Source organism: Apteryx mantelli, chromosome 1 (assembly GCF_036417845.1).
Source record: "Apteryx mantelli isolate bAptMan1 chromosome 1, bAptMan1.hap1, whole genome shotgun sequence".
Taxonomy (NCBI): domain Eukaryota; kingdom Metazoa; phylum Chordata; class Aves; order Apterygiformes; family Apterygidae; genus Apteryx; species Apteryx mantelli.
In genome coordinates, this window is record NC_089978.1 from 160,007,491 (window position 1) to 160,020,713 (window position 13,223).

The following is a 13,223-nucleotide window of genomic DNA, read 5'->3' on the forward strand; positions in this document are numbered from 1 at the left end:
TGGAAGTCAGGGGAGCAGATTGAGATTGCCCACTGTTGAGTGGAAACTGCCTGAGGATGTGAGTGTTAGTCCCAGGATAATGGCCAGGAGATGCGGTGGGAGTGGAGTTGCAGTGGGTCTATGCGGATGGTGTGAACAGAGCTGCCAGACAGCAGCAAGGGGAGCTGTTCCCTACTGCATGAGGTGTGGGGACATTTATGTTGGCTATGCCAGGCACATCAAGGGAAATTGCCTGCTTAGGTTGCGCGCAAGAGCCCAAGATAACCCCCTCTCTCTGGGTAACTTCAAAGTGGGGCTTTCCCACTCTGTTTGAAAGTGTCTGAAAACCATTCACCACCGGGGATGGGTTGAAGAGGCAGTTCGCCTGAGCCCCTTTTAGATTTCCCATTCTGGACCGCCCTGCCCCATGTCTGAGATTGCCCTTCCTTCCCCTCCTCTCTTACCCCACTGGGGGCCCTCTCTGAGTTGGCCATGCCCCTGGGGAATCAAAAGGGTCCTTCCCCAGCTCCTAATCCCATCCAAGACATGAGCCAGAGTCAAAGCTCTCTGCCTACTGCTGAGCTTTTCCTGCCCTTAGGATCTGGCCTGTCCTGACCCAGGCCCACAGTGGCTGAGTGCTGTCTCTGGGCTAAGCTCCACTACTGGAAATCATGCAGTGCTTGTTTCTGTCATGATTTTTGCAGCTAGCGAAATAGCTGCTCAAAAAAAACAGGGTCCATACTCCTCATGGTTGGCAGGGCACATATAGGGGGAATTCAGCTCTGCTCCTGCCAGCGCAGGGCATCCCTTGTCATGTGTAAACATGTTCCTGGATCTGAGTGTCTGTGTCTTCCTACCCCAAGTTCAGGTGAGCTTGGACTCCTGAGAAAAGCCAACAGACAGGCCCACAGGGAGGACCATTGCTCTGTATTCCCATTGCAGACAGAGCCATTCCTGATGTGCCCCACAGCTGATCCTGGCTGGGTCACACACCCCAGTGTTGTATTGCTCTTGGCTCCTCCCTGGTCAGGGAAGTCAGAGCAGCAGCAACTGAATTTTGTTCCCCAAAGACTGTGACATCACTATTTTTCCCCTTGTCCCAAGACGCAGTGCTGGGAAGGGCTCGATTGCCCCAGCTATAGCCTGACTGAGACAGACGACCCCAGGGGCGAACGTCCTCATACTGTGCCCAGGAGCTAGGTCTGAGGGTCCTGAGGACCAAGGGCCTGGCCGGACCTCGGGCAGCCCGTGCTTCACAGTGGCGGCAGTGACGTGGGTGGGTCGCCCGCCCGGGTGAGTGCGGGCCTGGGGACACGGGTCCGTCCCCCTGGGCCAGACCGGGCCGGGCCCCACCTCCCGGAGGCCGGACCGGGATGGCGCTGTCCGAGGTGCTGAACCCACCGCGGCCCGGCCACGCTCCAGGACGGCGGCACCCTCCTCCCCGCGGACTGCCCCCGAGCCCCCGCCAGCCCTCGGTGGGGAGGGCAAGGGGGCGCTTCAGAGGGGGCTGCGTGGAGCTCAAGGGAGCATCCTGCTCATCAGCAGCTGCAGAATGAACAACGGGGGTGCGTGGGGGGAAGGCGGGCAGGGAGGGATGGGTTGTGGGGAGAAAAAGGCTCTTCCCACTCCAGTCTTCCCCCAGCAATGGGAAGGGGTAGGAGAACAAGCCGAGCTGAGCATGATTGTTTGAATTTGACCTGGACCTGGCTCATGGAGGGTGACTATATGAGTGCCCGCATCCAGGACACGAGCATGGCACAGATGTCCACATGTGGCTCTTGCTCCAGCCACATGTGGAAAAGTAGGAGAAGAACAAGAGTTTGAGATGCATCTCTGAGGCACTGGTTACAGGTACTGGTGAGGCAAGGCCATGAAACTCCTATGGCTTTCTAGTGCCACAGTCTAGTGCCAGAGTCCCATCTCCACATGTCTGTACAGCACCAGTCACAATGGTCCTCTGTATGAATTGATGTCTCTTGGTAGAGCCAGACTGGACTCATGAGCTACCTGTGAGAACTGAAGCTGCTCAGGCAGAGCTTATTGTGGGACTGTGCTTTACAGCCCTTTGCAGACCCAGCAGAGGGAGCCCTGGCTCTCCATGTGGCAACGTGTCCTTCCCCAGCCACTGGACACTCAAGTGCCACTCTGAACCATGCTTAGGGCAGGGCCAGGAAGACCTCTCCCATGGACTGTAACTCAGCCCTGCTGGGACATCCCGTATCCAGAATTCTGCTTTCAGCATTTTGGGGGGCCTCTGGGAGTGCAAGAGAAGAGGCTCCAGGCTGGAAGCTGCAGTTTAAATGGCTATGCAAGGACTGAGACATGATGTATCATGCCCTCCCACAGGGACAGGCAGGTCCTCCCTCTGGAAGGTGGAGGTCTTCTGCCTCAAGAGCAGGCTCAGCCCCAGCTGTGCAGCCTTTGGGGTGAACACTTAAAAAGGCCACTGCCTCAAACTGCCCATTTCTGATCTGTTCCCATGGTGAAAACCATCACCAGATATGAGCACAGTGCTATTCAGATGAGACAGATGGAGCATTAATATTTGTATTTATTTAGGTTAAATGAAAGGGTTACATTTGAACATTAAAAAAGTCTTCTCTGCCAACTGCCAGCATGGTTAGAAGCAGGGATGAGACTCAGTGACAGGCTTTAAAAGAATGCATTCCTGTGTACTCCTCCTGTGCTTATCCTCTCTTTCAACAATTTCTGCATCCTTTGGGGAATAAAGCATCCATACTCCAAGGTTGATGCCCAATCTAGGCATCTTAGCATGCCCAGAGCAGACAATCCCCCTGTGTAACCTGTGCTGACTCCACTCCCTGCCCCATTACCATCCTTGACCTTGGACACTGAAAAGGAAGAAGGCCCCATGAGAGATCTTCTTCACTCATCTGACATGGAGCTGGAGGGGAGAACACCAAGAAATGTGAACATGGTGGGACAGAAGAGAGGAAGGCTGGTTAAAACATGAGCCTAGGATAGGCTAGACAGAGTAGCATACAAGGATGTACAGAGTATGCAAAGCTAGAGCGATCAAGGCTATGCTGTAGGTTTCTAGGCAACACAGTATAGATGATACAGACTTCTATACACATCAAGTGATTTTTTCTGTCTCTTTTTCCCCTTAAAGATTCACGATCTTGTCTGGATGAACGGCACTCAGCTAGTGTAAGCCAGACTTTTCTGAACTAGAGCCCACCTCCAATGGGCTTTCCCCCTCAACTTGTGTATCAACATGCATAGTTAGCTTTCAAAGAAGAGTTACACTGCTCAGACAAAGCAAAAAGTGTTTTGCTACACAACTTTATTTTTCTTTAGCCTGGAAATAAGAAGTCACCCATTAAGAAGTACTATTTTAAATGCAACTTACGTTGGACTATTTAAAGCACATATGCACAAGATTTTTTTCTCTGAAAGAAAACCTATTTTCAATTTCTTCTGCTTTTAAAATACTGATCATTTAACTTTTTCTCTTCTCTCAGTCTTGTTGAACAACTATATTATGCTGCTTTGGCTGGACTTATTCGTCATTTACACCTGCAGTAAGGGACACAGAATCACAATTCTGACATCAATGCTCTTTAACAATTTTGCTTACATGTGAAAGATAGTCATGAATCCTGGGCTCTCAATATCACTGTAGATTTACTGCTACTGTCATTCATAACAGCAGCCACAAGCAGAGGAGCTTGGAAAGCTATCTGAGGATTATTTCGAAAGACTTCACACTTGGGATGAAATTGTCCTTTGGTAGTACTGTTACCTTACGGGTCCTGTTATATCAGGAGAGAGAAATATGGGCTATTTTCACACTGAAAATACATGCCAAGCAGGATTGAAAGATCTACACAGACATTGTGATGAGAAAAAAGGAAGAAAAAAGATACAGAGATAAAAAAGCATACTTCAAAGTACCAAAATGATACCATTTTGCATAAGTATACTTCTACTGAAAAGGGTTCCAGCTGATATCCTTAGATTAACGTTATTACCCACCATAAATAAAATGGTAACAGCTGTGCTTTCTATCTTCCTAAAAGATGGTGCTTACATTAAAGCTCCATTGATTTTCAAACTATAAATACAAAAGTGGTACAATAGTAGATATGAGACTTTGTGGACTTTCAAATCCTCTTCCATCTTTGGATCTTCTAACAGAAACATGAATTCTGAATCATTTCAGTGTCATGATGCAAACTGTTTCAAGCTGGAAATACTGTTCTGCTTTGCTTTGATCCATTCAGTTCCAATGTGCAAGTGCTGACTTCCTTTGTCCTTGAACTAGGGAACTACAGAGAGGCATTATAAACTGTGGACCAAGGCATTTAAATGCCTTGAGTGAAAGTTATTGCATAAAATGCAGAGATAGCCTTCTGAACAGCAAAGCTCTTCTCTCCCCATGATTCAGCCACTGGGCTAAGTTGGAACCATGCTTGCTTCCATTTGCTGTCTCAGTCAAGCTTTACTCCGGATAGAATAAAACTGCTTTAACCAAAGAGGAAGATTAAAGTTTGGGTAGGGAAGGGAAGAGGACTCCAAATAGCATCATGATTAAGGACCTCTCCTGAAAGATGTCATCTGTGGGTTTGAATGCACTTGGACAGGGACACAGCTAATTCAGGTCTTCCATAGCTTCAGTAGGGGCTCTAGCCACAGATATAGCGAGTTTGGATTTGGAAGGCTCTGTTATCTTCAGCAGCATTGTAAAAATCACTGCTGCTCCATTTCCAACTGCAAGGGTGTTGGTACCCACCTTCTGGATTGTGAATCCAGAAAGTTGGGAAATACCTTGTACCAGTGCTGAATAACGCACCCACTCTCAGAGAAGGATGCACAGTACAAGGCAGCCTTCACTCCTCAGCCTTCCACAGTGATTAACTGAGTATGTCTATTAAGAGAACTCTCCCCTTTCTGTAAGATGACTGCTTCTGAAGCAGCTCTGAATCCATGATATTACATGACATTGCAGTTGGCACAACTTTGTGCCAGCAAGAAGCCATGCAGATGCTTTAACAGGACATCAAGTTTCAACAGGACTTACTAGCCCCATCTCAAAGTGTCAGCAAAGTGACCTCACATCCACTTCTAAAAAGCCACACAGACATGCCTTTAGGTAACTCTCCTCTAAGGGTGTCTTTCTTGTGGGTACTGTGCTGAAGCAGGTACTTCATTCCCTGGATGGGCAGTCTCAGTGTCTTGCTTAGGGACTCCTCTCTGAAAGCCAAATACATCACAGCATGCAGCATTCTTGGCCTACACAAATCCTTGGGAATCGGGACCTGTGCAAATACAGTAGATTAAGACGGGGCCATAAATCTGTGTTAATGAGGCTGCAGAATACTTGCTGTCTTTTCCACTAGCAACTGTGCTTTGGATCAATGGCAACATCACAATTGCAGAAAAATGAAATTACTTCAGCAAAGAAGAATTACTTCAGCTCATGTGTAGAAGAAGAGGTATAGCTCCACCTTGGAAAGGTCAAGGTCCAGAGGGCCAAGCACTATAATGTACCTCCCAAAAGGTGTAGAGTTTGAGACTCCAGGGGAACCTTGAGCAGCTGCAAATATGAGGGACTGACGGGAGGAAGACTGTGAGAAGAAGCAAGATGGTTTAGTCTTTAGTCATTATCTTTCTGGCTCTGTGCCCTGGGTGGTAATGCAATCCCACAGCTGCAGCAGGCTGTAGCTCTGCAGCATGGTGGAAAACTTCTTCTTCTGATAGCCTTTGACAGAGAGATATGAAGATTTTCCCCAGGCTCCCAGAAATAAGATGATTTTTATGCATTAGTGGGAAAAAATTGATTAGTGTCTGAAGCCCCAAAAGAGTCAAGGGTCACCCGCAGGTGTCTCTTTTTCTGCTAATCTATAGTAATTAAGCCATATAACATAAGCATTCGTGCAGTACACAGGAAGATAATAGACTGAGGCTAGATGAAGACTGGCATTTGCACATGGCAGCTTTTTTAGTCAGTAGCTAGTGATTAGCAAGACTTAGGGCAAATCTTCATTTTATCTTCTGAAGGGCATTGCACAGGATTCCCATCTCACCTGCAAAGGAAATAACCAGAGTAGTTAATCCTACAGCTAGCCCATTACTAATGCTCCTGTATAGATTTACTGTTTATATCCATTCCCTGAAAGAATAAGGTGAGCAAAGTGATGGACTGGACACATTAACGGGGGTCTTACTGGAATAAGGCCTGCAGAGTTAGCCCTTCACCTTCATCAGCCATAAAAAGATGGCTCACAGGATCAGGAATGCCAGCTCTTGGCAGGCCAGCCAGTTTTAGGTGGAAAATGTGGTAGGAGAAAGGCTAGAATGACAGAAGAAAATGTGGCTAAAACCAATCATTTCCCTTCCTTACTAAGAACAGGTAGAGTCACAGAGTCCATCCCCAGGCCCTTCAGCCTTTTCTAGCACTTCCAGTAAAAATGGATATTTCAGAAGGGACAAACTACAGTCAAGTGGAAATGCTATTTTGAAGTTTGGTTAGAATTAGAAAGCAATTTTTGTACCATAAATGCAGGATGCCTCCAGCAGGTGAATGCAGTCAGGGAAGTGTGCATGGGATGTGGCTATGGAGGACCCTCTTTTACCCCTCCTGGGAAACCTGCGTGCTCGATCACCTCTCTGAAATGCCTGTACACCAATGCACGCAGCATGGGGAACAAACAGGAAGAAGTAGAGATCTGTGTGCGGTCGCAGGGCCATGATCTCATTGCCATTACAGAGACATGGTGGGATAGCTCGCATGACTGGAGTGCTGTCATGGATGGCTACGTGCTTTTTAGGAAAGACAGACCAGGAAAGCGAGGTGGAGGAGTTGCTCTTTAGGTGAGAGAGCAACTGGAATGTATCGAGCTCTGCCTAGGGGTGGCTGAAGAGCGAATCGAGAGCTTATGGGGAAGGATTAAAGGGCAGGCTAGCATGGGGGACACTGTTGTGGGTGTTTACTGCAGGCCACCTGATCAGGAAGAGGAAGTCGATGAGGCCTTCTACAGACAGCTGGAAGTAGCCTCACGATCCCAGGCCCCGGTTCTCATGGGGGACTTCAACCACCCCGATATCTGCTGGAAAGACAACACAGCTAGGCACAAACAGTCCTGGAGGTTCCTGCAGAGCATTGGTGACAACTTCTTGACACAGGTGGTGGAGGAGCCAACAAGGAGAGGTGTGCTGCTGGACCTCGTACTAACAAACAAAGAAGGACTGGTGGAAGATGTGAAGGTCGGGGGCTGCCTTGGCTGCAGTGACCATGAGATGGTGGAGTTCAGGATGCTGCGAGGAGGCAGCAGGGCACCAAGTAGGATCGCAACGCTGGACTTCAGGAGAGCAAACTTTGGCCTCTTCAGGGACCTACTTGGAGGAATCCCATGGGTTAGGGCCCTAGAAGGAAGGGGCGTTCAAGAGAGCTGGTTAATATTCAAACATCACTTCCTCCAGGCTCAAGAGCGGTGCATCCCTATGAGTAGGAAGTCAAGCAAAGGAGGTAGGAGACCTGCATGGATGAGCAAGAAGCTCCTGGCAAAACTCAACCAGAAGAAGGAAGTATACAGAAAGTGGAAAGGGGGACAGGCCACTTGGGAGGAATATAGGAATGTTGTCAGAGTATGCAGGGATGCGACGAGGAAGGCTAAGGCCCGTTTGGAATTAAATCTGGCAAGAGATGTCAAGGACAGCAAGAAGGGCTTCTTCAAATACATCAGTAGCGAGAGGAAGACTAGGGAAAATGTGGGGCCTTTGCTGAATGGGGTGGGTGCCCTGGTGACGAAGGATGCAGAGAAGGCAGAGTTACTGAATGCCTTCTTTGCTTCAGTCTTTACTGCTCAGGCCAGCCCTCAGGAACCCCAGACCCTGGAGACAAGAGAGAAAGTCTGGAGAGAGGAAGACTTTCCCTTGGTGGAGGAGGAGTGGGTTAGAGATCATTTAAGCAAACCTGACACCCGCAAATCCATGGGCCCTGATGGGATGCACCCACGAGTGCTGAGGGAGCTGGCGGATGTCATTGCTAAGCCACTCTCCATCATCTTTGAAAGGTCATGAAGGACAGGAGAGGTGCCTGAGGACTGGAAGAAAGCCAATGTCACCCCAGTCTTCAAAAAGGGCAAGAAGGAGGACCCAGGGAACTACAGGCCAGTCAGCCTCACCTGCATCCCTGGAAAGGTGATGGAGCAGCTCATCCTGGAGGCCATCTCCAAGCATGTGGAGGACAAGAAGGTGATCAGGAGTAGTCAGCATGGCTTCACCAAGGGGAAATCATGCCTAACCAATCTGATAGCCTTCTATGCTGGAATGACTGGCTGGATGGATGAGGGGAGAGCAGTGAATGTTGTCTACCTTGACTTCAGCAAGGCTTTCGACACTGTCTCCCATAACATCCTCATAGACAAGCTCAGGAAGTGTGGGGTAGATGAGCGGACAGTGAGGTGGATTGAGAACTGGCTGAATGGCAGAGCTCAGAGGGTTGTGATCAGTGGCGCAGGGTCTAGTCGGAGGCCTGTAGCTAGCGGTGTCCCCCAGGGGTCAGTCCTGGGCCCAGTCTTGTTCAACTTCTTCATCAATGACCTGGATGAAGGGACAGAGTGCACCCTCAGCCAGTTTGCTGACGATACAAAACTGGGAGGAGTGGCGGATACACCAGAGGGCTGTGCTGCCATTCAGAGAGACCTGGACAGGTTGGAGAGGTGGGTGGAGAGGAACCTCATGAAGTTCAACAAAGGCAAGTGCAGGGTCCTGCACCTGGGGAGGAATAACCCCATGCACCAGTACAGGTTGGGGGTTGACCTGCTGGAAAGCAGCTCTGCTGAGAAGGACCTGGGAGTGCTGGTGGACACCAAGTTAAGCATGAGGCAGCAATGTGCCCTTGTGGCCAAGAAGGCCAATGGTCTCCTGGGGTGCATTAGAAAGAGTGTTGCCAGCAGGTCGAGGGAGGTGATTCTCCCCCTCTACTCAGCCCTGGTGAGGCCACATCTAGAGTACTACGTCCAGTTCTGGCTCCCCAGTACAAGAGGGATGAGGCACTACTGGAGCAAGTCCAGCGAAGGGCTACAAAGATGATTAGGGGACTGGAGCATCTCTCTTATGAGGAAAGGCTGAGAGAGCTGGGCCTGTTCAGCCTGGAGAAGAGAAGGCTGAGAGGAGATCTTATCAACGTGTACAAGTATCTGAAGGGAGGGTGTCGAGAGGATGGGACCAGACTCTTTTCAGTGGTGCCGAGCGACAGGACGCGAGGTAACGGGCACAAACTGAAACACAGACAATTCCATCTGAACATGAGGAAAAACTTTTTCACTGTGAGGGTGACCGAGCACTGGAACAGGTTGCCCAGAGAGGTGGTGGAGTCTCCTTCTCTGGAGATATTCAAAACCCGCCTGGATGCAATCCTGTGCAATGTGCTCTAGGTGACCCTGCTTGAGCAGGGGTGTTGGACTAGATGATCTCCAGAGGTCCCTTCCAACCTCAACCATTCTGTGATTCTGTGATAAAGGAGATGAGTGCTGTTTGATCTTGGTCAGGCTTAGAGCCTAAAAGACATCCAGATAAAATTTGTATTACAGTTACTGTTTCTGACCCAAATTCTGAGGCATTCAAGGTAACAAATATACAGTTCCTTACTGTTGATAGTGTCGGCTAAGTTCTTCAGCTGCTTTGCATTGTCCAGGACTTCAATCCTCTGTGTGTAGGGATTGTACCGAACAGAGAAAGGACGAGGGATTGTTGAAGCAAATTTCCTGAGGAAAAAACACAAAAACACATACAAACATGAAATAGTCCTTTCTTTCAGTAACTCTCTCTTAGCTGGTGTGTGCTTTTTTTGATGGGAGGGATAAGGAAATCTATGTGAGAAAATGACTAAAATTATTGCTGAGCGATCTGAGACCTTCAGCATGGTGTAATATGCTTGAATTTGCATTTGTGCTTACTGCCCTTTTTTTTTCCAAGACCTAATTATGCTGTTGGCGTGGGAACACTGCTGCTGATATAGGCCAAGTAAGTAGCTACCAGGATTTGCTGTAAATATCTGATTTTCCTTTCAGTAATGTGAAATATAGGAGTCCTGATCCATGTTTGCAGTTTCTGGAAAAGTGAGGTCAAGCACCCGTTTGGGCATACCTTGGAGTAAGCAGTGGACTAACTTCTAACATAGCTGGTATTGGCTCCCAGGTCTTTGCAAAGCTAGGAGATGGTCAGTGGAGCAAAGTGGCAGTCTTGCCACCCCTTATCCCCAGCCTTTCCCGCTGCAAAATACTCAATTCCATGGCAGAAATGCTAATTTTTTTTGGTATTGTGGGGAAACATTAATTTGCATAACCACAGAAATGTGGAAAGTAAGGCTCTGAATGGGATGAGATGGTCAGAGCTATTGTTTCAGGCTCCTTGCAGACCCCAGCAGGATACTGGTTTATATATCTGCTTTGGATTACTGAAATTATTGCTGAAACAGGAGGGAAAGCACACAAGCATTGATTATGGAGCCCCATCATACAGACCATGACTCAGCATGGTAAATCCCATATGCCCAGAACTGTGGAATATGCTGGATCCCACCTCCATATCATTCTTTCAGTTCAGCCCTAATTATCATTAACTAAGGCATTTTTTCAAACAGAGATCAGTGTGAGCAGGCCCCAAATGGGTTCCAGTGGAAAAATACTATGGTAGCTAAGATGAAAGAGTTTGGTGGTTTCAGTCCATCTCTTTCAAGCAGAGGGATCCACTTTATAAGACAGTCTTCCTAAATCTTGATTAGAAGCTGAACACCTTAAACTGAAATTTTTTAGGTCAGCCTCTGAAGAATTTTTCAGGGAGGTTTTCTGTTACACACACACACACACACACACACACACATGTTCATCTATACGACACCCATACAGGCACCAGACCAACCCCCAGGCCTCCATTTCAATTTAACCAGTATTCCAATTTGGTCACTGAAACAAATGAAAAAAGATCAAAGATCTTTTTTAAAGAGTAAGACAACATTTGCTGCCTTCTCAAGGAGCTTGCTCCTCAGTTAGAGAAGTACACAGAGAAGATTGAAACTGTGTGCAGGATATTATAACAGCACAAACCAGAAAAGAAGGCCATCGATTCTCAGGTATCACCCTGAGGGGAAGGGCAGGAGGAGAGATTTCAGGCTGATGATGACAGAGAAAGCAGAAGGGGAGGTAGCTAGAAAGACCTAGGAGTTGGGGAGCCCTGGGCAGCAATGTCTTGGGTCATGGTATGTGAGTGTCTGTGAAAAGGAGAGAGAGAGAAAGAGGAAGAGACTGCAGATCTGGTACAAGTCCCTGTGTGGCAATTCCCTTGAAGCATTTGCTGAGTGTGAACCAAGTCTAACCCACATTGGCCTTGGCTGACATTCAGAGATACTGAGTTTTCTAAACAAAAATAGAAATATTGCTGTGAAGGGGATCCCAGGCTGAACCCTAACTGCAGTCTGAGTCACTCCTGTTTCAGAACCAAAACCCAGAACTGAACCTGGACCATTATTTCAGAGTTTGGTTGAACTGGAACTGAATCAGAATGTGAGTCACAGATGACTGAAAGATTTATTGTGTAGCCCTGTAGTCCTGTAACCACACTACCGGTAAGACACTACAGGCTCTTTATCAAGCTAACAGCAAAGGCCTCAGGATTGGGATTGTCAGGCTTGCTTGGGTTTTTTTGTTTTTTGTTTTTAACTGTAATAGCAATTGTCTAATGGCCATGTGGCTATTACCTAATTTGTTTTAGCTTTGCTTAACTCCATATAATTGTGTGCTATAATGCCTATTGTTAATAATTTTGATATAGACAGGAATAACAAGTAGTTATGCTGTGTAGAATGAATAACTCTAACCCCAGAGTAATGATGTTGCATGCAGGAATACAAGTGTGGGCTGACAGTAGAGGCCTTGAAAGCATGGGCATAGGATGATACCGGAGGCCCATGGGCTACCAGCAACTCCCCAGTGGTCAGTAATTGATGGCAATGCAAACTTAGGAAGTGATAAAAAATGATTTTAGGGGAAACAAAATGGACAAATTAAAAAATATCTAGCATATGTAAAATGTACCGTGTGTAGTAAGATCAGAAGTAACACAGAGTTGCAGACCAACAGAGAAAGAGCAAGATGTAAGGCAAGTCAGAAAACATAAAAAGGGCTCTGAGCAGACCTTGGGGTGAGAAGGAAGAAAGGAAGCCTCAACATCATACTCCTCCTCACAAGAGAGAGGAAGAAACCTCATTCATTAACATCACCTACCTCCTCCAAAGACCTCAGGATGCTGACTACTTGTCAGCCCACCCACCCCCATTGCCCACCACCACCAGGCTGAAACTGTCCACCTGAAGACACAGAAGAACAGGGGAAGGACAAGCGTAACTTCAGAGAAAAAAAGGGTAGCTACTAGGAGATTTTCTTGTATAATAACTTTTAACTATAGCATTGTTGAAAAGTTTTGCTTTATATTAATTAGATAGCTTAGACTGTAAGTCTTAATATCGTTGTGATTGGACTAATAATGATGTTTGTTGTATTGTGGTTGTACTGATAAAATCTTAACTAGACTAATCACCAATTCTTGGCTTCACATGTAAGGTGTGTTCCCCTTTTTGCCCAAAACAAGATTTTGAGTGTAACAGCTGCTTAGTCTTTTAGAGCTTTGCACAGTTTTTTCTAATGCCTATCAAAATGTTACTGTCATTACATTACATTACATATCTGTCATGGCAGTGGGATCCATTCTATTGGCAGTAGACAAGAAATTGGGTCTTATGTGGAATGACTGTATTACCTTAGCTTTTCTTTTGCATCTTTAAAACTTTCAGCAACATAGTAGATAGGCTGGAACTCAGTGACAGGGTACTTCTGCACAGAAGTCTTCTCCAGGACAAGAGGTTGAATCTCAGGTTTGCTTGATAAACAGTACTACAAGCAACAGAGTAAGAAATTTATTTCAGGCAAAAAGTGCTTGCATTTACTGCAAAAGAAAGACAGAGCTACTAATGCCACCCATTTGCAGATAGGAAAGACTTGCTTTTGCGGAATGCCAATAACATGGTCACTAAGTAGGAAGGAAGTAGGTTTGAGTCCTCTGTGTATATATATACATGGACACATTTATTAGATAGAGCTGTCTAATAAAATATGACATTTCATGCTACTTGTATGCACAAAATATGAAGCAAAATAATGATTTGAAGGGATTAACAAGAAAAGTTTGAGAAATTATAAAAACCCAAGAATGAACTATGT

At 46.9% G+C, this 13,223-nt stretch overlaps 1 protein-coding gene across 1 annotated transcript in view; it reads right to left on the minus strand.

Moving 5' to 3' along the window:
- Window positions 1-5,985: 5,985 nt before the first annotated feature.
- Window positions 5,986-13,223, minus strand: part of PAH (phenylalanine hydroxylase) — a 43,050-nt gene continuing 35,812 nt past the window's right edge. The window contains exons 11-13 of the mRNA XM_013947324.1: window positions 12,763-12,896; window positions 9,598-9,713; window positions 5,986-6,029 (exon numbers count right to left, since the gene is read on the minus strand). Coding sequence (XP_013802778.1) covers window positions 5,986-6,029; window positions 9,598-9,713; window positions 12,763-12,896 — 294 coding nt within the window. The remainder of the gene's footprint in view (window positions 6,030-9,597; window positions 9,714-12,762; window positions 12,897-13,223) is intronic.